This window comes from Anguilla anguilla, chromosome 10 (genome assembly GCF_013347855.1).
Source record: "Anguilla anguilla isolate fAngAng1 chromosome 10, fAngAng1.pri, whole genome shotgun sequence".
NCBI classification, from domain to species: domain Eukaryota; kingdom Metazoa; phylum Chordata; class Actinopteri; order Anguilliformes; family Anguillidae; genus Anguilla; species Anguilla anguilla.
The window spans coordinates 27,541,186-27,565,939 of NC_049210.1; the positions used below are offsets into that span (position 1 = coordinate 27,541,186).

Consider the following 24,754-nt stretch of genomic DNA (forward strand, 5'->3'; position numbering starts at 1 on the left):
CTGTTCACTACATGCTGCCTCACACTGTTCACTGCACCCAGAATGACACTGTTCACTGTATGTAGACTCACACTGTTCACTGCGTACAGACTCACACTGTTCACTACACCCAGAATGACACTGTTCACTGTATGCACTCACACTGTTCACTGTATGTAGACTCACACTGTTCACCGTATGTAGACTCGCACTGTTCACTACACCCAGAATGTCACTGTTCACTGTATGCACTCACACTGTTCACTGCATACAGACTCACACTGTTCACTACACCCAGAATGACACTGTTCACCGTATGCACTCACACTGTTCACTGTATGTAGACTCGCACTGTTCACCGTATGTAGACTCGCACTTTTCACTACACCCAGAATGACACTGTTCACTGTATGCACTCACACTGTTCACTGTATGTAGACTCACACTGTTCACTGCAAAATCTCCCTGCAATAATACCATATTCACTTAAAGTATTCAGTTAAGCCGTGTTCAGTTAGCGTTTAGAGTTGTGTGGTATTGGGAGGACAAAGCCACATGATTATAAATATAGTAGGCTAATTAAGTCAACAATCACTTAAAGTTTCTTTATTTTTAAATGAAGTGAAAACTACCGCCATGTAAAACTGGACAATTTGAGCAATCAGATATAACTTGTTACTGACTCAAGCAGAAACCAGTTTCATTGTTGGTATTTGTTATCATGTTTAAAATCAAACAGTGGACAACATCAGGTTTCTGACGTAGTCACTTTTCTAAAAACAGCAAAACAAGAAATGTCACTGTCATAACCATGACTAAGCATCTTTGTTTTCGTTCAGAAAGAGACAAGATCCCACATTCATTGGTTTCGCCCAATTGAAAGAGACAGATATGCTTCTTGGCATAGCCGTGTCCGTGCATCTGTGGCGACAGAATCACGTTCTGTCAGAAACTTATGCTTAGTGTTAACTGACTGGTGTACAGCACATTTATTTATGCATGAAAAAAACGATATAATATCTTACTTATCTATTTCACTGTGTTTTTGATAATTATAGATAAATTGAAAAGTGGTGGCAGCCCTAGTCAGTTTCATCCGAGTTTGCAGTCGGGTCACTCACCTGTGGTCCCACTACACCAGGAGGGCCAGGGGGGCCAGATTTACCTTGGAAACCCTGAGGACAGAGGAAAGGTCAAAACAGTGGCAGTGGGCAGAATCACCAGGCCAGTTATTCAAATTTAAACCAGCATAGTCAGCATGACCATTCTGTGTACTATATTAGAAAGTACATTATAATGATTACAATTGTCACAATAGAAAACAAGAATACAAGAAAAACAAATGTGAAACATAACTGTTCTTCAGAACATGATTTTACACTATAATTTATCAGATTCTGACGTCAGTAAAAATATTTAAATTGGAAAAAGTGGATGACCAATAATTATGTGTAGTATTTATAAACAGAGACAATTCCAACATCTAGTCAACTATACAATGAGTATTTGCCCTGATTTGCTTCAAAGGAATGCCAGAGAGCACTCAAAACAGCTGATTGACAACAATCAATTGATGAATCCACAGATTCAGAAGATCATTATGTTCTGTACATTGTTTGAATTTGCAAGGACTATCAATCAAGGGTGCTTGAGTCATTTTAGAAGATATATAATATACACACCTTGAAGAAGATTTTCTGCGGGCCCTACTTTTGAATATACTTCACCAGTCATCATTTTTCTTCAAGGGAGGGATCAATTAATTTTATTGAGCTATTTATTTTAGAGTATTTATCAGTCTGTCTTTCTCTCTATTTCACAGATGATATTCTCGCCTTCCATACCCTTTCAGCCCTAGCCCCAACTGACTACTAAGAGATGCTCACAGTTTCTCCTCTCTGTCCAGGATGCCCTGGCAGTCCATCTTTCCCAGCTGGACCCTGAAGCACAGATAAAATCCTTATTAATGAACAGTGCTTACACACTCATACTTTCACACATACACAAAAATAACCGCATTGAATCTTTCAATGATTGGAAGTCTTCTATACTCACCGGGGGGCCCTTCAGTCCAGGGAATCCTGTAGGCCCCTGAGGGCCAGGTAGGCCCTGAAGCACAGAAAAATTTCGGCATCACAGTGGGATGCAATACTTCTCAGTTACAGATTCGTGATATTAGTAACAACTCTGTTTAATGAGACAGAAACACCAGGAAGAGAGGAATCATTCATACCCTTTCGCCTAGTGGTCCAGGGGGCCCATCATGTCCTGAGGTACCCTGAATGGTGCAGACAGAGGGAGAGAAAACCATTCATTGAGTTCGTTAGGAAATGAACTCACTGTAATATGCATAGGGGGAGGTCAGCCAATCAGTGGGCAGATGGAAATCTTTGGGGGCCTTACCTTTGGTCCTGACTTCCCTGTAGGGCCCCTCGGGCCCCTTTCCCCACGGGGCCCCTAGGTGACAGAGATAAGACAGAGTGAGATTAAAGACTCATAGCACAGGGGACACGGTAAACCACAGCATACTACAGTCACAATGAGCCAGACTGCAGGTTAATAAGAGTACAGTTACAGTGATTCACAATGCAGGCTAATAGTAGTAGGAGTATAGTGTGACCACAAACAGACTTTGGGCTCCTAGGCAGACAAAAGCACAGTGATAGGATGAAACTTACTGTGGGTCCTCTCTGCCCCCTTGGACCAGCCTTTCCAGCTATGCCCTGAGGAGGAAAAAAATGATGTGACACGCATACATGCCCATACACACAAACACAAATGTCTACAAAAGTCATACCACTTCAAGTCCCACTTATGACAAGCCTGTTGTATACATTTAAATGACTCCTTCCTTATATCAATCCATTTACTCCTTGCATTCCTTGGGACCATCCTACCTCAGTATTTACAACTGACATTGGGGACCCGGCCTATAAGAACAGAAACCATGGACTGCATGGTTCCAATTTCAGAAGTTGTGCTTCCACACTAATTGCAAAAGGGTGGGTCAGTTCAAACACAAGATTAGAAGCACCAGGACCAACACAGGTCCTTGTTGAGGAAAGTGGAGACGTGGCATGGAAAAAACAGATATATTCTTTGAAGACCCAGCAATTCATTTTTGTTCCACTAGGGGACGTGTCTCTGGTTTTTATCTCAAAAACAACATCAACTCTCTCATCATTCAAACTGACTGCTAGATATTGGTTTTATTTCTTTTGTGTTTTTTGGTGTAAAGGTGTCATAGAGCTGACCTAAAACAAAAACTGGCACCCACATTGGCCCTCCGGTGTAAAGGATCCCGAATTCTGCAAGATTATACATCCATATATTGTATAATGGATGAACGGGTGCTGCATTTATCTAGTATTCAAAAAAGAATAATATTTTGTCAGGTGGAAATTATCTTTTGAAGTGTGCATTGTTTTTCATTTAACAGCTATCTGTAGTGACACAGCACTAATCACATAGAGACCTAATGACCCAGCTCTAATGAAACATGCCACTATTGACTCCCAGTACTACATCAATGTCCATGGATGTGTCTGATGTGTGCACAGAATCATTAAGATAGAGTTCTTCAATAAGCACAAATCAACAGTTTTAATTAAGTGAAAAACCCTACCCTGTAAACTAGTTTCTGTTACAGGCCAGAAACAAGGCATTTGTACAGCTATTTCCTATCCCACTGTCAGTATCGCTCAGGTGGTGTGGTCCACTCCCATGTCAATAAAATAAGTTCACCAAAATGAGTCGTGAGTCGTTATAGAGCATTTATTTTACAGCACTATTTTGGAGGTGTGCAATATTCATTCCATTCCAGTAGTGAAATACATTCATCAAATTTGATTGAAACTACTCATTGAAGCTGAGATATACAGGCTAGTTTTTATTTTTTGTTTGTCAGACTGCTGGAAACAAAAGAGATCCTCCTGACTTACTCGAGTTCCTTTTTCTCCATTGGCTCCTGGGAAGCCTTGAAATCCCTGCGATCCCTATAACCCAGTGACAGAGAGAGTTTGTCAGCCAATCAGAGCACAGGAGCATCGCAGACAGTCAGAGGGCAGGGTGGATGGCCCAGCAGGGCCTCTCTAGACCATGGCCCACCCCATTTAATTGGCCATTGCACTGATGCACTCCACCTGGGGCCACTCACCTTTGGACCTTGTCTTCCTGGATATCCAGGCAATCCTGGAACTCCCAACTTGCCCTGCAAACACAAAGAAGTCAAAGCCTGCATTTACCCACTACTGATGAAAATTGCTTTGATTTCCAATATTAACATATTAACATTCAGAAATTGCACTAAATAAGTACCTTAACTTCCGTAACTTCCAATATGTATTCATGTAGTATTAATATTTTATCAATTAAGGATGTGACTTGCTGTGCTATGTCTTTCTCCTTGATTTTGAATTTTTTCCCCAATTTAATTCGTTTATATGCATCTCAGGGCATAAGGGTTAATTTGAAAATTATTTTAAATAATTCAATTCACAATTTCAGAACATATTGATTTTTGCAGAACAGCATGTGAAACCTGCAATCTGATTGATGAGAAATGCACCTCTTTCTCACATTTGTGATTAAATACTTACTTTCTCTCCCATTGGACCCGCCTGACCTGAGTCTCCAGGGAGGCCGCCTCGCCCCTTTGGACCCTCTGGTCCATCTTCACCTCTAGGGCCACCGGGTCCTATCTCCCCCTGATAAGAGAAATGCCAACAAGCTCCGTGATAAGTAGAGAAGCAGCAACAGGCTCTGGAAGGGTGTGCCTGTTTGTGTGTGTGTAAGTGTACATATGTATGTGCGTAGAAGCTTGTACCCTGTCACCCTTGATGCCCATATCCCCTTTGAATCCAGGGAACCCATCTTCTCCCTGAGAGAGAGAGAGAGAGAGAGAGAGAGAGAGAGGCTTAATGTAAAAGCACAAAGTATTTATTGTATTTACATTATTCATATAGTTACTGATTCAATGGCAAAAAAAAACAAAAAAACAATTCCAATATTAGCACAGTGTCGTGCCACACAGGTCTATGAAGGTCCTGTCCTAAATTATTGCTCCATTCAAGTATACAGTATTCAGCACATTTTGGTACTTAACAGCCACCGGCCTGTAAAGGAGACACTTACATCTGTCTTTACAAACTTCTGTGACTTGTCCGTGTTATGACAACACTGATGGAGCCAAAGCTCCACATGTAATAAACTGGTAAAAAGGGTAAAGGGTAAATAAGTGGGTCCAACTGACAAATGGTATGGTAAATTATCCTGATAAACTCTTCCATCCCCTGTCACCATTTCACCTTACTCTGCCCATTAATCCTCAACTTTTCAGCTTTGAACTCTGCCCATCATCCCTTCACCTTTGAAGTCTGCCTATTAATTCTCACCTTTTCGCCTTTGTGTCCCTTTAGTCCTCGTACCCCATCTGTTCCCTGTAGGATGAACACAGCAGTGTTATTGCAGATACCAGTCTGTCTGTGTGGAGGTAAAGGAGCAACTCCATATGATTATATATTTATAATTTATTAAAAAATATGTAAAACACTTTATAACTGTGTAAAAAGCACTGGTTGTCAGTGTGGCACAGCATTTGAAAACCTTGGATAAACTTGTATAAACTAGCAAAGCTATTGCTACCTGGCTCACACCAGTACAGTACTGTAACAATGGCAATGGCTGGCTAGCTATCTTGACAACTAAAGAAGTTACCAAACTTTACTTACTGAGTGTTCTGTTACCCATTTCACAAGTATAGTTAAGAGTTTATGAAAGTTTGTTAAAAATTTCCCCCAGGACATATGACTAAATTATATTTCACACAAAAGGTTGTGGTTGTGAATGCTACAAACTTCATAATGCAGTTTTGCAAATATTAATATTTACTACAGTCCTGGCCTGACCCTAATTCTGGAGAGTGGTCGGAGATTTTTAATATTCATGGCTTAATGATTATGTATAGTGTCATGGAGAGGGAATGAACTATGACCGGGTCTATGGAAGGTGAATTTTCATGCATAGAATAAATAATTAATAAAGTTGAAATACAACAGCATGACTATGCACATAAACATAAATTATGGTCTTATCAAAAAACTGCACTATCATGCTGTTGCTGTGATCCAAACGGTAATACGCAGATGCATTTGCTCTGTATATCAGTCAGCCAACTGTTTTAGTAATGTGGAATAATTAAATTGGCTTGGCAGTCATGGTTGAAGGAGTTGGAAAAGCACAAACTGGAGTGGGGCGGAATTTTAGTTGAGAAGCGCGCACACAAAAGAGGGGTAGTCTTTCAGTGGATCAGTGGGCATGGGACGCAGGAGGGGGGCTTTGTCTCAGTGGCTTTATCTCAGTTTGTCCCATGCAGGAAACAGATCCATAGCAATTGTCTGCTGATGACACTATCATTCACAATTCCAGATTTCAACCATAAAAAGAATGCACTGTGTGATGTGTACCCTCATAATAAACAGAACTAACCTTCACTCCTCTGGGCCCAGGATAGCCAATAGACCCCTGGGGACCAACAGGCCCCTGTCAACAAGACACTGCATGTGAATAAAACATACTATGACATTGCTAACACAAAGGTATCACATACAATGACCTCACTCTGGAGTTACTCACACTGAATTTACACAGTGGCTCTTAGTTCAATCATTTATTTTGAAAATAGACATACCACATTTCCTTTCTCTCCAGGTGGGCCTTCTTTTCCTAGGTGACCCTGTCAGTGAGAATAAACACGATGATGAGTCACTGACATAGAACATACTTAAAAACCAGGAAAACCCAAAGTTTTGAAACGACAACTTCTATAATGATATCCTGTCCTAAGCAGTTTGTAATGCTTATATTCACTAATCTTTGGGGGAAAATCTGGCATATGCAGGTTGAAATATTCCATTCAGTATTGCTTGCACAAATGTGGGTAGCCTGGCCTAACCGAGGCCTTGTTTCACATATGTTGCTCAAACAAACCAGGATAATTTGAGGTGTATCTTATCAAATTATCTAATTATTCAATTTGGGCTTACTCCATTTCACAAACATGAACTACGGTTTGATTTGTTAATTTGGTTAACATGGTTGAATCATTTCATATAACTAACTGTGCAAACCTGCTCTGCTATAAAGGGGAGATAAATTGCACACCAAAAACAAAATCATACTCCCCCAACATAAACAGAAAAAGAGAGGTGGCGCTGCCCTTTGCAGGATCATGTAACATGTCGAAATTGACAAAAGCAATATTTATACACTCTCATAATGTAACCAACATTTTTAACCTGTACTTTTAAATTTTGTTTTGGGGTTCCGGATCACAAAATTATGGCAAAACTGGAGGGGGCATATTTGTTTCCCTCTAAAGATCAAGAACTCATCAACATAAGGCAATCATAAACCAGGCAGATAATTGTAGATAAATTAAATAGACATATGCCTACACAAGAAGAATTTCATTCACTTGCTTTCTGATAATGTCATCACACTGAAACATTAAATTGTATTATTTTTCAGTGCATGTGACAGAAGCTACAATGGCAGCAGGCCACGTGAGATATAAAAACTGATCGCAAACATTATTACAGGCAGACGCTCTTATCTAGAGCGACTTACATTGTATCCAATTATACAGTTGGATATATACTGGAGCAATGCAGGTTAAGTACCATGCTCAAGGGTACAACGGCAGTGTCCTACTGGGGAATCAAACCTGCGACCTTTAGGTTACAAGACCAACTCCTTAGCCATTATACTACACTGCCGCCCATTTATTATTACATTTTCAGTGTCAAAATGTATTGGTGCAAGGAAGCGGAGCTCAATATAGTATCTGCATTACTGTTAGGGCTCACTTTGCTCCGCACTGGCAATGTACACAACTATTAATTGTTGGAGTTAAATAGTTTATCCAGAAATGTCAACAAACTAATCGGGTTAACTGAGTTAGTCACGTACATGAAACGGACAGTTAGAAATGCTGAGTATTCAGTACTGCTGAATAATGTTGACAATTTGGCCTAAGGAATGTGAAGTGTGATATTTCGTTTGAATGCAAAGGGAGCTTCCACACTCACCGGGGGGCCGTCAGCTCCAGCCATTCCAGGCAGACCTGGTTTCCCCAGTGGACCCTACAGAGAAAGAAAGAATCACTCCTGAATATGAATCCCACTCTCCTTACCACTACTACCACATCGAAAAAAGCAGACACAAACACACAGTGGTGCTGATGATTCACAAACACACATCATTACTATCATTATTATTACTACACACACGCGCACACACACGCAGACAGTATGATTTCCAAACACACATCCCCATTACTACTATGCACAAACATGCATATGTGCAGGGACACATACACATGACTATGATTGTCAGTACTGCTACCACACTATCATACACATACTACTGCTGACAAATGGACACACAGTACTGCTCAAACTCATGCATGATGGGTAAGGGAGTGGTAAGGTACGTATATGGAGGGTGTAACACACATGGGGAATCAGTACTATGGACAAGTAGTCTTCAGACAAACTGACACTGGCAAGGAGACACTGCAAACTGACACTGCTGCAGGGTAATAACCCAATAGGGAGTGTATGGGGCCATAGAGGGTATAGATGTAGAGGGGAGCACAGGGGCAGTATGGGGGGTGTAGAGGGAGGTGTACTATACCTTCTCTCCGGGTGGGCCTATGGGTCCCTGTGGCCCCGGGAGGCCCTGTGAGGAGAGAACATCCCATCAAAGAGGAACTAAGAACAAATACTTAGTCAGGACCCATAGCGTAAAGGATTCAGGAGCATAGCATACTGGGAGGGAGAGGAATTCAGATTATAGGCCAGTGTTGGAGGACAGCATGACTGCAGACACTGAAATGTGAACACACCGTTCTCAAGACACATGGGACAAGATATCAGGATCAGCACTCCTGACCTGAAATGTTCCCTCTGCTCACAGATGTCACCAGAATCTTATTTTAGCTCTGACAACCAAACCTCACCTGAGCTCCTGGACTCCCCTGCTGACCTGGGGGGCCAGGCTCACCCTGTGGACCCTGAAAGAAAGAAAGAAAGAAAGAGAGAGAGATAGAGAGAAATGTAATGGAAAATGATTTGATAAGGTATGTAAAACGATTTTTAAAATGCTGAGAACTCTATCAAACAAAAAAAAAAAAACATAAAAATCTTGAAAACCAAGATTTACGACTCAGATACTGTGAAACACTCAAACAATATAAACAAACAATTAAAAACAAAATACTGGAACAAATCAACACACAGCTAAACAAAATGGAGGAGTCAATAAACCAAAACTGCTTCTGAGAAAAAACCAAATTCAACAAAAAATAGAATAATTATTCATACAAAACTGAAATACTTTTTCAAAAATATTTTGAAAACCTCTACCAAAAAATTCCACCCAAAGTACAGAATAAACAGAATTTGATTTGTGCGACTTGAACGATTAGTATCATGTATTAAAGACAAACAAAACCCCCTATACCAGGGATCATCAACTCTGGCCCTCAAATCCAAATCCAGCCCTGGTTTTCTTTTCTCCCAGGTAATTAGTGCTACTGATTGGCCAGACTGTCTTCACACCTGACTCCCAGGCAAAGGGAGGGTGGAAAACCAGCAGTTCTCGGCCCTCAAGGACCATGAGTTGCTGATCCCTGCCCTATACAATCCTATAACTAATGAAGAGCTGCAATAAACAGTCAGAGCCCTCAAATCACATAAAGCCCATGGGGCTGATAGCTCAGTACTGAGATGCTAAAGCACAGCAGCCCTGCAAATGCAGAGCGCCCTACTGAAACTCTTCAATCTTGTGTTGAAAGCTGAATATTTCCCTGAGTTGGTTTTATAGTATTATAGCATTATAGTATTATAAATGCCTAAATACTTGCCTTCCTTATTGAGTAAAAGTCTAATTGGCTTTCTTCCAAAGCGCTGTACATCAGATCATATTTATACCCTGCACACCCTAGTAAACAAAATTGTCCAGCAAACTAACATAGGAAAAATATTTGCATGGTTTATACAGTGGGCTCCAGAATTATTGGCACCCTTGATAAATATGCAGAAAAAATGCAAAAAAAAAAAAAGCTAAACTAACATAAGCTTTATTTTCCAACATGTGTAAACTAGTATGCTTGATTAATGATTCATTGGAATCAACCAAAGTCTTAAATGTTTTAAATAAAAAAAATATTTACCCAAAAACAGGTTCCACAAGTATTCCACCCCTGGTTTAATACTTTGTGAAAACACCCCTGGCAAATATGACAATCATGAGTCTTTTCCTATAATTTGTGATAAGGTTAGAGAACACATTTGGAGGGATTTTGACCATTGCTCCATGTAGAACTTTTCAGAATCATTGATATCTTTGGGTTTGCGCTTATGGACCACCCATCTTCAGTTCAGACCACAGGTTTTTGATGGAATTTAAGTCTGGAGACTGAGATGGCCATTGGAAAACATGGATGTTGATTTCACTTAAGCACGTCTGTTTATATTTTGATGTATGCTGGAGTCATTGTCCTGCTGGACAATCTACCTATGACCAAGTCCTAGCTTCTTAGCAGAGACAACCAAATTTTCTGCCAGAATTTCCTGGTACTTTGTTGAATTCATTGTGCCATTGATCTAAAATAGTGCCCCGGGACCACTGCCAGCAAAACATCTCCAAAATATCAATGACCCACCTCCATATTTGACAGTAGGTATGAGGTGCTTCTCCTGTACGAATTCCTCTTTTGCCGCCAAACATTTCGATGGTGTGTATTGCCAAAATGTTCAATTTTGGTCTCATCTGACAATAGCACTCTCTTCCAGTCATAATTCCAATGAGGTTTAGCAAGCTCCAGATTCTTGGTTTTGTTTATTGTGCTCAGTAAGGGCTGTCTTCGTGCCACCCTTCCAAAGAGTTAGTTGGTATGGAGATGCCATTTTATGTTTTTTTTTAGACTTATTGACCGCAAGAAACAAACCAATCTCTGCAATTCTTAAACAGTGATCCTTGGGTTATTAATGGCCTCCCTCACCATCTTCCTCACCGTCCATGGGGACAACATGCACTTGCTTCCTCTTCCTGGCAAATTTGCAGCCATTCCATATGTTTTACACCTTTTTATTATTTCCCTTACAGTGCTAAGTGGTATGTTTAACCGTTTGTGTATTTTTTTGTACCCATTACCAGACTTGACAATAAATTACCATCGGTCTCTTCTGAATTGACAGTTATTTAGCTTTTCCCATGCTGATGGATGACAAAGGGATTTTGTATGCTTGTTACCTCATTTTTATTCTCTAGCGAAACTGGAAGTGATGGAATGACACAATATAGTTCCTTTAGACTGAGATGAACTAGATTAAGTAAAATTGTATTGCCAATTTCATTTTGTTAGATTTTACTTACAATAATTGTTAGAGGTGCCAATAATTATGGAACCTATGGTTTTAAGAAAAAATTAGATTACTTAATAAAAGAACATTGAAGCATGAGAGTAAGTGTATTGAAATAAAAGTATATAGTTTTCCCATATGTGTGAACATAACATATAGATTATTATCTGTGTCATTTATTATATGCAGCCTTTTATCTTCATTTTTCATGAGGGTGCCAATAATTCTGGAGCCCACTGTATATTCAAAAAAAGCATTTGATTCAATTTGGCATGAAGGATTATTTTTCAAAGTGGTGTAAGGGGTAAAATGTCATGACACCATGAAATCAATGAATGCAGAAAACAAATGCAGCGTAACAATTGGAAACAAAAGAACCAAATTCTTCACTCAAGGGTGTGGAATGAGACAGGGCTGCAGTCTGAGCCCAACACTGTTTAACAGCTATATAAATGAACTGGGACCAGGCTGGACCAGACTGCAGTTCTTGGTCTCACTCGTCATAACACTGAAGTCAAATTAATGTTAATTTTTTTCTTTTCTTTTTTTTTGACTATGTGAAAATGTTATTTGTTTATATGTTTGTTATGAGTGTTGCAAGTCGCACTTATTGCATGTTGTAAGTGTGGTTTTCTGTGAATTATACTATTATATGTGTTGCTTTTGCAATATGTAGTTTTCCTGCCAATAAAGCAAGTTGAAATTGAAATTGAGAGAAAGAAAAGAGAGACAGTCAGAGAGAGAGGGAGAGAGAGAATAAAGAACTGCGTTACTGCATTTAGCTCTTTGTAGCAGTACATTTTACCAGAATGCACTTAACAGTAATGCAGAGGGCTCAGGGCTGTCAGGATTCTTCCCTAATTACCATTTTCCAGGACTCAAAGAAAAAAAGCAGGGATTGATCAGCTGGAGAGATAACTTTATAGTCCCTGTGTGTGAGCTGCAGTTGTGTGTAAAGAGCTTTATACGTACAATGCTTCCTTTAGGACCAGGATGGCCATCCACTCCAGTCACACCCTGAAACAGAGAAATAGGGTCAAATCAGAATGCTGCTTTTACTGACATTGAAACCAATGTGTGATCAGCATCACATCCTACATTGCCATGTATGAAATGGTCATGTGATCAGCATTGTATTCCATTTTCATGGACTACATGGAAGCACCTTTTTTGCAGAAGGGGTTTTATCAGGTTTTATGCTTTTCAAAGATAAATAAAGATTAAAATAGTGGACTGAGTCTTGAAATATTTTTAAAAGGTTCGGGGTCCCCTCTCACCGGAGGTCCTGGGGGTCCGGGAGGTCCCTTTGGCCCCAGCAAACCACGAGGCCCCTTCAGAAAGAAGGAAAGGATGACAAGTTTTCAGCACACAACATGAAGAGGTCCAATAAAAACACATTTGCAGAAGCAAGCCCAATTTAGTGGTAATATCAATTAGAACATGAAGGAGAGATTATAGTGTGTCAAATGTACAGCTTGTAAACAAAGAAAGAAAAAAAACCTGGCTGAACACCAGTAAATACATTTAGCTGTCCAGATGAAATTTGTCAATTAATCCCCTCTTCTCATCTGTCTTTCCAACGGTAGCTACAGAGGGCTTGGTGCCAAGCCAACCCCTCTCAGTATCTACAGACCATAATCTGCCATCTTGTGTTCAGCTGGTGGTACTGCATCACATTCAGATAATTCAAAGGTAGCTTCTGTGAGATTTTATTTTGTCCACTGCTTTTATATTGTTTCTGTGTGGAGAATGCACTTAAAATGCAGAGAGCAAACTAAAAATTACAGTGAACTGGATGTCCCAAAAAGCTATGTTGATGTTTACCCAGGTCTTCACCAGACCTGGGTCTAATACGTATTTGTTTTGGATTCAAATACTTTTCTACGCTTTACAGATCTTGTCTGGTGTATTGGAATCAAGGAAATCAAGCCAATGTATAAATAAAGGAAAATAGATTTATAAATTATAATCATCACTTTTTTTCACCAATACTGTACATACAGAAGACACTGAAAACATTTCGGACTACATTTAATCTTTCATTCTTTCATTTCAAGTTGTACCCTTTCATGGTATGCTAATACATCAAATACCCATCATATTATTTTCATGTTTAGTGTAGTGATTAGTGTGGTGTCCTCTCCCGTGAAGACCTGGGTTTGAGGATCACCCAGAACCCTGCGGTTACAATACATTATGATTTATGGAACCATATATGGTATGCATACTGTATGTATATTTTAAATTTTTATATTTCAGAAAATATATTAGGATCAATATATTGTTCATACTTAATACAATATATGGAAAACAACAATCTCTTGAATATTTTTTAATATTTTCCTATAAATGTTACAATATAGCACTGCAATATATTAAGCACTTCCCATATATGGGAAAGTATATTTTTGTTGTGCAAGGGCAATCCTAAAAGTTGTTTGGAAAGATAATTGGTACCTTTAATTAGTTTCAGTTTAATACAATTTCTTTTGTACAGTGTTGATAAATTAGTAATGGAAAGGAGGACCAGCAACAAACAAACGGACAGACAGTAATTAAAACTCACAGATTCCCCAGGCAGCCCCCGTGGGCCAGCCTCGCCATTGTCTCCCTGTGAAACGCAAGCATTCAAAATAAAAGAATTTTAAGTATTGTGCAAAGTATAGCGAAGCAGCTATGTCAGACTCAACAGGTGCGGGGGATCAATGGAACAGTACTGGTGTGATTATGGAACAGTCAGCTGTTTCATGACCGAATGTATTTGAACAATCCTAATCAAATAAGAAAATAATCTCTACTCAATATGTTAAAGTGCCCTATTAAGTGATGATTATTAAACAATATGCTATTGTCGATGTCGAATGCGTGTGAGGTGCTGACAAAGAGAAAACTCGAAAGTTCCAAGAAGTTCAAGCTGTCCTCTACTAGACAGAATAGGTCTCAATGACACCTGCTAGACCAGTGGGGTTTTATAATCCATATTGTTTAAGTATAGTTCTTATTTTTTAAATAAATTATCCTTATTAAAGGGCATTATTGTTTTATGAAAGCGACAGGTAGGGGGAGCTTACCCTTTCTCCGTCTTCTCCTTGTGGTCCACGGGACCCAAGAAGCCCCACCTCACCCTAAAAAAATTCCAAAGTTCAGATCAACACATCAGCACACGCACACACACACACACACACACTCACACAAACACACACCAGTACCTACTCTGTTTCCCTTTTCTCCAGGTAGTCCACCCAGGCCATCAAATCCTCTCTCCCCCTGGTGTGGGACCAAAATAAGATACGGTTAGGCATGTGGATTCATAGGTAATTAAGAACTTAGTTATTTCTGTGTATTTGGCTCTGTCTGTGAGTGAGGCTCTGTTAGTTATGGTATGTGAACTCTCTGATTTTCCTGCAGTTTAGGTTAGTATAGTATTAGTACAGTGAAGTTTAGCGCTGTGAGTGTTAGAGCAGTTTAGATTTATCGGCATAATGAAGTTTAGCCTTGTGAGCTTTGAGCAGTTTAGAGAATTTTATCTCTGTGTTAGTACAGTTTAGCTACTGTAGGTGACTCTAGGGAGACACTTACCTCCGTGAATGTCTGTATTCTTACTGTCTAAAAGTATTAGGGAACTTCAGTTCTGTGAGCATATGGTTTAGCTTTGTGAATGGAGGATGACGTTTAACTCTGTGAGTTAGAACAATTTATGTTTAAGTATTGTGTAATTTAGCTCTGTGTTTTCCAGCTTTTGTCTGTGAAAAGGGGGCCTGGGCTCATTTTCACAGGCACAAAGCTGGCAGGAGGTCACATGACCTGTTCAGCCCTTAGAGATGGTACCTTTGGTCCCGATTGTCCTGGCATTCCCCTAGCACCATCTGCACCCGCTCGGCCCTGTTTACAGAGAGAGAAAGTGCATTACCAACACACCACAGTGAGAACAATAGAATCACAGCAAATTTCATTCATACAGAGCAGAGGAATTAGAACCTCAAAATTGCAATCCACTCCATCTACCTACCATGTTCCACTCCCTTGTAAAGTCTACAGTACCTGAGCTAAACTGCCCCAAAAACTGAGCTCTGCCAACTCTTTATGGTGGTTAATCTGTACACCTTGCACCTCCAAGCCGTAAATTACGGATAGTCTTCATCCTGATGGGTGGTTATATTACCAATAACCAAGACCAATCAGCTGCTATACCAGATGAAGGTTAGCTGATTGCAACAGTAGGTTGAACAGTTACTTGTCCCTATTGCATTTTCTGGGAGTATACACAAATGTGTGGGTATTCCTGTTTTTCTCTCAATCACCAGTGAAATTGGCTGGAGTGAGAGTTGTGTACTGCTGTCTTGATTTAATGCTTTCCAACAACAACAGCAACACAGGTTTATCCAAGATGGTAGGAACTACAAGCCAAATCTCAGACTAACCACAGAGCAAACCAAACCCAAACAATAAGCCACAAACTGGAAACCTGGCTGAGTTTTCTATTTCTATATCCACTGAATTTCTGGACACAGAGCTATGCAAAAGCACCACCAGTACAGCCAATCAGCGAAGAGAGAGATGTATGAAAATATTTGAAAAGATGGAAGAATACCTGCCGCAATGTAAAGGATTCTTCTTGAGTGTTTTCTTGAAGTTTATGCTCTTAGGTTGCTTCCAGTATGAAATATTGACCTTAGATCTGTGCTGCAGGTATTTACAACACCTGCTCAAAACTTCCTGAATCAAAAAAGACCCATTTAAAAAAGGTCACTCCTCCAGATGTGCTTTTCATGTTTGGAGTGATTATTTGACCTCTTAAGCCACATTTTGTAAGAAATATTGATGCATGCCGTGAAGAATAAAAGTACCATGTTCACATTGTGCTTATTGTGCTATATTCCAAACAATTACTGTACATAAAAAGAGGTAATAATATTTTCAATCAATCAATAGACTTAAATTGTTGAACACATGTTTAAAGTTCTTACATAATTTTTTCCTTAAATGTGTTAACACAATGCAAGTTTGGCTCATCGTCTTTGCCTTCACTATTTACCAAATGGTTCATTTCAACTTAGCCTTTATTTTGCTAATTTCAAAAATTTGTCACTTATTTTAATTAATTTGTTTGCAATTAAAATTATTAATCATAATATGAACATGGAATGTTTATTGTTCATGGAATGCGTAGCTATTACTGACATCATGAGGCTTAAGAGGGTAAATATTCCATCAAAATATGAAAAGCACATCATTAAGAAAAATAAACAGCTTGTTAAAAGTCCGAGATTGCAATTGTGTTTGGAATACAAACCAGCCTGTACAGTGGTCCCCCAGGACCGAGTTGGGGAACCACAGTTGTAGAGGCTATGAGCACTTCAGCTGAATAAAAGATGGTAAGGAAGAAAGATACTGTACTATACTTAACATTTTATTCAACTTAAGAGTAGATATTTCCACAAAACCCCCTGTTTGCTTGTCAAGGCCTTTCCCAGAAGGCTGTGCACCATCTTGTTAATGGAATTTGATAACCCTGAACTGATGTATGGCTGCAGTGGGATGTTTCTGGGTCCTGCTTCTTGTTAGCACCAGCTTCTCTATAGTATTAAAGCACACATGTGCTTGTTACACCCAATGGAAAATAAAATAAAGAGAGCAGGGAAAACTAGTATTCCAGAATTGTAGGTCCTGGTTTTTGGTTTCTTGCCACAGCTCTTGCAGCAGATACGTTCCAAAAGATCTGGGGCTCCTTTTCTGCACTGTCAGTGATCATCCGTTTCAGCCCACACAAGGCCCAGCTTTCAGAGTGAGGGATTTTTGGATTGATTTCTCAAAGAGTGTGGCATTCTGAGATTGGTTAGATTGAAGGACTGTGCACCCTGCCTTTTGGTAACAAACTGGGGGATTCTAGGATAGACTTTGTGAAAGTGAAGGATTATGGAACCTATAAGTCACAGGTGTACTAGCTCACATCCAGCCCACACTTCTCTAAAGTGTCAAGGCTGTGTGGAATAAGGGCAGCTATTACTCACTCGTCGTCCCGGTTTCCCGGATGGACCTGGTGATCCCATGGGGCCACGGGGTCCCTGAAACACAGAAAGGTGAATTTGAGCCATAATGACTACACATCTCCACACAAGGGTATAATCTGGGTCATAACAGCAGCACATTTACAGATAGGACAATAATCTGGATAATAATACCAGCACATCTCAGTCAGTGAACGCATGCATGCTACAAGTGGAGTAAACAAGACAAAGACGCAGGCATAGTCTAGACAGATATTACAGCATTAGTGAGGTACAGGGAGCTCAGGAATGGAAGTGTGCCCTTTCCCTCACCTGGAGGCCGCTTTCTCCAGGCTCTCCTTTCAGTCCACCAATACCCGGGGGCCCCTGAACAGGTAAAATACATACATCATTATCCACACTGTCTATACCTTCATCATCAATTTGTGTGTGTGTGTGCGTGCGGGTATACACACCAGAGGGCCAGATCTCCCGGTCAGACCCATTGGGCCAGTTGGTCCCCGCATGGCCAGCTGTTGGAAGAGAATTTGTTGTTTTTTACCATTCCATTAACCACAACAATAGCAAGGCAGGAAATTCATGTTCAGTAGGAGAAGAAAAAACTGTGTAGTCATTCAAGTAGTAAGTGGGGGAGGAAAGCCAAACATCATAGTTTCCTTTATGTTGGCATATGTCTGATATTAGAATATAAACACAATGTCTGCATCCTTGAAAAAGCAGATTTATAAAATATTCAATAGTATGGTCTTGGAACCTAGAAGTCACCAGTTCGATTCCTGGGTAGGACACTGCCATTGTACTCTTGAGTAAGGTACTTAACCTCCATTGCTTCAGTAAATATCAAGCTATATAAATGGATGTAATTTTAATGCTATGTAAAAGTTGTGTAAGTCGCTCTGGATAAGAGCATCAGCTAAATGCCTTTAATGTAATTAAAATAAAAGTCCGTTTTTGGTTAATCATCCTCGGTGAGAGTATTGTGGAGCTATAAACACATAAACAAAGCTGATTCTTTATCAGCTTTCTAAATGAAACACGTTCTTTTCAAAGACCCACACATTGGCCAGTTCTGCAAGCCTTTTGATTTTGTCCTGGCCTTCTTTATGTCAGAACAAGCTGATTCTCCCACATTGTATGCTTTAGGAATGGTGCTAAGACATGCCCCAGTAGCTAACATTGTCAGTATTTCGAGTGTTCCTTCGTTCAATTCGTTTTTTTGTATCAGTGATTACAAAGAGAGAGGGAGGGAGAGGGAGATAGAATCATTTAGAATAAACAGATAACCAGCAGATGGCAGAAGTGTACTCACTCGGGCCTGCTGCATCATAGACTGCATCTGGGACTCCTGGGCTGAAACAGCGGGACCCTTCTGACTTGAATCAGATGCTGCACTGAATCGGAACTGAGCAAAAAGAGGGGTTTAGCCACAGACACAGCTACACACACATAAATGGTTAGTAATGGAGCGTATTTCCTTACAGGCATCATTAGGACAGTTCCTGGGGGTCCTGGCAGACCATCAGCACCTGGAAGCCCTGGCTGACCATCAGGACCCTTGTGAGATACACAACCACACTGAGAAACACCTCCCCCACAGACAGACTCCACCCACACAGAATTTCCCATTATTTAACAGTTTGTTCTATGCAGACTGGCACTACCAACATACTCATTAATATTTGGAATGTCTTCTTGTCCAGAACTTGAATGGTACGTAATAAAATATCTTTTTTCAAGGAAATCTGTTTCTCTCCAGTGAACAAAATATGGTCAGAACTCCTGTGAGTTCAATCCACAGTGAGTCTTTATCAAGGATTTGCATGCGCTGTTTAGACAATACGTGAAGAATAGTAGAGCCACAGTTTTGACCATCTATGAAGGCCAGACTGTATCTGAGCGGGCGTTTTCCAGTGTGAGGTCTGACAGATGAGGGGACCATACTCACTCTCTCCCCAGGATCTCCAGGGGTACCAGGAGGACCTGGTGCTCCTCTGAGGCCTGGAAGACCCTACAGATCATATCACATATTTCAGTACACATACACACACGCATGTACATACTCTCAACACATCCATGCAACACAGGCATGCACATAAAATCCACACACACATACAAATATATGCACATACACACATACAGAATGTGCATGCACAAATGAACACACACTTCCACACACTCCATTATGTTTGCGGTTGTTCATAGCAAAAATAATTTGTGTTAACAAGTGTAGTCTTGCAATGAAACTTATGTTTTAGTAGAAATGATTTGCCTGTTTTAAGTTTTTTTGCTTGAAAAGTGAAATTGTCTTACCCCATTGGTGAAACCTCAATGGCAACTCAACATTTTGTCTTATTTAGAAAAAAAGTAATGGAAGTAATGGAAATAAGATTTTAAGTCTAAATATAAGACTAAAATACTTGTTAAAATTCACTTATTTTTGGTTTTGCAGGGTTATTATCTTACAAATCAATAAAAAAATAATAAAAAAACTTACACAAATAAAAAAGGCAATAATTATATATTTCTTAAACGTGTATTATTTTTTCTGAAATGATTCACCAATGGGCACACAACCATGACTGGATGCACATTTATGCACCACCTTGCATGAGTAGAATCGCATGCATTCATTTGTCAATGTTTGAGACATTCTTCATATCAAGATGTGCAAATTTATCCACGCATAGGTTGTTTTTCACACCGAGTCAAATCCAGCCAATCCGATTTAAGACATCCTTCTCATTAAGACCCACATTAAACCAAGGAAACCCAACATGCAAGTGCTGCAGAGAGACTTCTGTGGCAGCAAGACCACTGCTGGTTGGGAAGATGGCTGTAATGGCTATCTCTTAGATCAATGAATGAAGCCTTCAAATCTTGAATCAAAGTGGAACTGCATCATATTTGCAATATTTCATTAGTATTTGCGAGGAGCATATGAAAAAAAGCTGTATGGTCAAAATAGCCATACATAAAGATGTGCAACTGTCCTGACATTGGTCTGCAGTTTGCTAGTTACAACTTCTTATATTTAAGTTAACTAGCTTTTGCTAATTTGTACACTTATTGAATACAGTCCAAGCTAAAGTTATATCCAAACGGCCACAACTCGCCTCTATGAGTGAAGCCTTTTACCCCAGTGGCTACTGCGTGAACTGCAACGCCTGGTTGCAAAAAGAACTTGAAACCCCACCCACCCAATGTTAAGTCAATGGGGAAAGCCTGAAAAGAGGCCAATTTTCTCTGAGGAAATATAAAGTTAATACATTTTTTACACAAGAAATGATGGTTTAACTAGTTAATCCCATCCCTTGTAATGCCTTCCCTGGCTCTGATTTTTTAAAAGTAATTCTGGCAAAATTCCCAAATCTGGGTTAATTTCAGTGCGTGCAATGTGGCTTGTCCTACTATCGTATGACCATATAAGGATTTCCCCATCCTCGCAGCAAGGCAGAGTGCTTCAGCGGCAGGTATGATGCTGTGTCGTTTTATTCCGATTAGCTAGCTACATAGGATGTCACCATTTTAAGTCCAAGGTCCAAAATGTTGTGTCCTGCGTTCAACTGTATTAACCGATATTCTACGGATTCTTCTCTCCAGTTCTTTCGGTTAATACATTTGAGACATTTTCAGATAAGCAGGGTTCTATGTCAAAACGCGATTTCTGACCATTTCGGGGTTTCAGTTGATTCTCATAAAGTCTCGTCTTTTATAATTTGTATATATGTTGTTGGTGAAATCAGATTTGTAAGCAGTTTGGAAACTTCTTTAAGAAGACAAGCTAGGGGGATTTACTTAGCTAGGGGGAGCAAGCTTACTGTCTTGCTATCGATCTACTGTATCTGTCTATCTAGCTACCTTGCTAGCTAGTTATCTCGTGATATATATGTCTAGCTATCTAGAGTTCTGTTTTCTATCTGTCTATATAACTAGCTAGCTAGCTACTGATTTATTTTTCTATGTAAATATCTTAACACTAAACGTATCTTGCACAATTAACTTTTTTGAAATGTTATGACAGTACGGTTCTGTGGTTGCAAGGCCACGCTTGTTGTCCAGACGTGGGCGTGTCTAATTACCATGTAAGGTAGTCGGGGTGGATTTTCCTGTAGTCCTGGACTCCACTCTTTTGCTCCACTGCGCTTGCGTTGGTTGCAACGGGCAATGGCTGCGCCCTAGTTTGGGCTTCATGCGCCAGTGAGCACTAACCATAGCAAATCAGTGGGTGACGTCCATATTTTTATACGGTCTATGGTTATATCCCACAATTAAATATCCCAAATAACATCTTGCTGATATAGTTACTTAGCCAGCAGTAGCTAGCTAGGTAAAGTTAGTGTGTGTGAAGCTGTGGTTCAACCTACAGTACCAATTGTTTAGCACTATAATGACATTACCCCTGTCTATACATATGTTTTAAAATAAGAGTTTTGCAGGGGCTAAACTAAGCAAGCTAACTAATTAAAATATAGAGAAGTTGTGTTGTAAGTCTTTATGCATGGCCTAGGGTTCTCAGATTTTCTTTTATCTTGGACACCATGCATGCACACAGTGGCTGGTGACCAGGGTAGAGTGGGCAGGGATGGGGGAGGGTGGTGCTTTTGTTAGTGATACATTGTCTGGTCGGGACCACAAATTTGACCAGTACAAATAATTTGAAAACCGAACATTCCTGGCATCTGGCAACCCTAACAAAGCCATGTAGACCATACTTTTTTTGCCAGCGCCTCTCAGACAATTTGAAGGCTTTGTTTGCCAGAAAAAACCGGTGAGCTGATAGGTTTAAGTGAGCACATATATGCTGTGATTGCTCAGAGTTATTTGGCATTAGCAAAAGGATGCCTTAAAATCTGATTTAAAATCTTAAAATCTGGAGTAGACTCAAATGCTGGAAAAAAACTGTTTGACAGTGGTACGGGTTTTTGATATGTTTTTCATTAAATAAATGAAATCATTTAAAAAATATGCTTTGTGTTTACTCTGGTTCCCTTTGTCCAATATTGCATTTTGTCTAAAGATATGAAACCATGCAGTATGATAAATATGCTACAATACAGGAAATCAGGAAAGGGGCAAATTCTTTTTGCACTGTACACACACATACATGCTTTATCACTTGCTGAAAGGTGAGCAGTATCTAATAGGCCCACGTCTGTTCTCCATCAGGTGGAGATGACTTATGGCTTTCAAAGAAACCCTGAACACAGGACAGCTGGGAAGTCATTATTCTATCAGACTTTTATGTTTGTGCAGTAATATTATTCATAACTTTTCACTTAAGCCTGTGGTTGAAAACAAAACCAAATCAACATAAAACTATTTTAGTTGAAGCAAAACATGATATCCAAACATTCTTTGTTCCTTCACTGTATAGTAGGAAGGGAGAAACATGTGGTGCATACAGAGAACAAATGGAGTATTAGATTCGGTGAATCACAGCTAACCCTGGACTCTACATGATAAATAAATTTAATTGTTACTCCATAACAGCGAAGCTTGTCATATCTAGAGGAATTCTGTCTGGAAATTGACAAAAAATCTGGGAGAGATCAAAGATATTGTCATTCTGAAAAAAGTTAAACCTTGAGAAAACAGGTACCACTCCACTTTAGGAGCCAGTACCTAGATTAGTGATTCAGTGAGTGTTAACACAGCAATATACACATTCAGGGACAAAGCAATAAGGGCTTACTATACTATAATATACTATACTATACTATACTATACTACACTAAATAACTGCATTATCTACCCCATACTTTTTTATTGGAGTAAAATATGAGGCCCTTTATTACACACATAAAATAAACAATGGGATAAAAATATAATTTAAAAATGGCACCTGTAATTACACAAAACTCTATTACACGTTCACAGAAATTCCCCATATAATGTGTGCTAGATTGTTGTTCTAGAAACAGGAATTCAAGCCTGTTGATTAATTTAAGTGCAGTGTTTAGACACAATGGTGATAAGCTAATAACTAGGCTAGTCAACATTTATTTCTGTTTGTTTGAAAAAATGCAATGTAAAAGAATCTCCTGCAGTACAGGACAGCTTTTGTTTCATAACAGTAACATGTCTGATTATTATGTTTTGAGTTTAGCAATAAACAAAGGCATGCATTAACATGTACAGACTCCGAGATCACAGGCTTATTGTAGAGACAGGTCACCACAAAAATAACTGGCTAGTTAAAAAAAAACAGGCTGTGAGATCACTGTAATCTAGCATAGGTGAAGACACTTCATCATTACCTGCTCCAAGTACCTCTTTCCCTAAATTCTCTTCAAAAATGAGTACGTTTCAACGCCTACCACAACCAGAGGGTATGAGCTAAACAATGATTTGCATTTGTATCACCCCATGATCATCTATTTTATGTACTGTAAGTCTTATGTACCATTAGCTTGTTTTATGAAGAAAATATTTGTTATTAATGCTCTTCAACATGCTGTGCATGTTATTCTTGTTAATAATGGTTGTCATTAATAAAGCACATCCATTAAGTTATTTTATAATGGAAATAAATCTTACATGAATTTGAATATCCAAGGGGGGGTGAAGGAGAATAATGAAAATAGAGACTGAGGGAGAGATGGAAATAAAAAGAGAGACTTACAATGGGACCTTCTGGACCAGTGGGACCCTCTACCAACATTCCCTGTGATGCAGTAGAACAAAAGAAGTTTAGACAGAGTTCAAGATTACATTGTCATATTGTCGATTGTCATAGAGAGAAGAAATCCCTGCAAATGTGTGAGTGAGTGTCAGTGTAAGTGTGTACAAGTGTGTGTCCATGTACTGTATATGTTGCCTTTGCACATAAACTTACACATGCTTGAATAATTGCACACAGATCTGTGTGTATTACACCTGTGTCTTTGACAGTGTGTGTATGTATGTGATTGTAAGTGCATATACAAGATAACATGCAAGTGTAGGTATAAAATATATTATAGGGTCAATGCACTTTAAGTATGTGTAAGAGTGTGTATAAGCATACTGTAACCGTAGGCATGTATATAAGAGTTTATCTAAGTGCGTATGTGCCTGTGTGAATATATAGTACATTACTCACAGGCTCTACGATGGCAGACTCTCCTTTCTGCCCCTTCTCTCCTCTCTCTGCATCAACCTACAGTTCACATACTTTACTCACTAACTGCTCAATGCACATGTTCTAACTATTTAATTTCATCAATGTATATGGATATACCCACAGCCTTCACTTAAGAGTTAGAAACAACTGAACATCCATTCGTCTATTTCATGTTTTAATAGCAATATGTGCTCATCGTAATTTACGCACGTTTCTATATTTGATTCATACTGTATAAT

At 39.4% G+C, this 24,754-nt stretch overlaps 1 protein-coding gene across 2 annotated transcripts in view; it reads right to left on the minus strand.

The window, feature by feature from the left end:
• LOC118237099 (collagen alpha-1(V) chain-like) overlaps nucleotides 1-24,754 on the minus strand; it is a 132,730-nt gene that overhangs the window by 50,297 nt on the left and 57,679 nt on the right. For both annotated transcript variants that reach the window (XM_035435537.1, XM_035435536.1), the window contains 30 exons: nucleotides 24,495-24,551; nucleotides 24,036-24,077; nucleotides 19,359-19,421; nucleotides 18,893-18,967; nucleotides 18,723-18,815; nucleotides 17,869-17,925; nucleotides 17,726-17,779; nucleotides 17,417-17,470; nucleotides 15,234-15,287; nucleotides 14,619-14,672; nucleotides 14,477-14,530; nucleotides 13,972-14,016; nucleotides 12,683-12,736; nucleotides 12,378-12,422; nucleotides 8,999-9,052; nucleotides 8,674-8,718; nucleotides 8,067-8,120; nucleotides 6,668-6,712; nucleotides 6,466-6,519; nucleotides 5,373-5,417; nucleotides 4,805-4,858; nucleotides 4,578-4,685; nucleotides 4,136-4,189; nucleotides 3,921-3,974; nucleotides 2,658-2,702; nucleotides 2,383-2,436; nucleotides 2,213-2,257; nucleotides 2,035-2,088; nucleotides 1,866-1,919; nucleotides 1,101-1,154 (listed from right to left, as the gene is read on the minus strand). In XM_035435537.1, coding sequence (XP_035291428.1) covers nucleotides 1,101-1,154; nucleotides 1,866-1,919; nucleotides 2,035-2,088; nucleotides 2,213-2,257; nucleotides 2,383-2,436; nucleotides 2,658-2,702; nucleotides 3,921-3,974; nucleotides 4,136-4,189; nucleotides 4,578-4,685; nucleotides 4,805-4,858; nucleotides 5,373-5,417; nucleotides 6,466-6,519; nucleotides 6,668-6,712; nucleotides 8,067-8,120; nucleotides 8,674-8,718; nucleotides 8,999-9,052; nucleotides 12,378-12,422; nucleotides 12,683-12,736; nucleotides 13,972-14,016; nucleotides 14,477-14,530; nucleotides 14,619-14,672; nucleotides 15,234-15,287; nucleotides 17,417-17,470; nucleotides 17,726-17,779; nucleotides 17,869-17,925; nucleotides 18,723-18,815; nucleotides 18,893-18,967; nucleotides 19,359-19,421; nucleotides 24,036-24,077; nucleotides 24,495-24,551 — 1,674 coding nt within the window. The remainder of the gene's footprint in view (nucleotides 1-1,100; nucleotides 1,155-1,865; nucleotides 1,920-2,034; nucleotides 2,089-2,212; nucleotides 2,258-2,382; nucleotides 2,437-2,657; nucleotides 2,703-3,920; nucleotides 3,975-4,135; nucleotides 4,190-4,577; nucleotides 4,686-4,804; nucleotides 4,859-5,372; nucleotides 5,418-6,465; nucleotides 6,520-6,667; nucleotides 6,713-8,066; nucleotides 8,121-8,673; nucleotides 8,719-8,998; nucleotides 9,053-12,377; nucleotides 12,423-12,682; nucleotides 12,737-13,971; nucleotides 14,017-14,476; nucleotides 14,531-14,618; nucleotides 14,673-15,233; nucleotides 15,288-17,416; nucleotides 17,471-17,725; nucleotides 17,780-17,868; nucleotides 17,926-18,722; nucleotides 18,816-18,892; nucleotides 18,968-19,358; nucleotides 19,422-24,035; nucleotides 24,078-24,494; nucleotides 24,552-24,754) is intronic.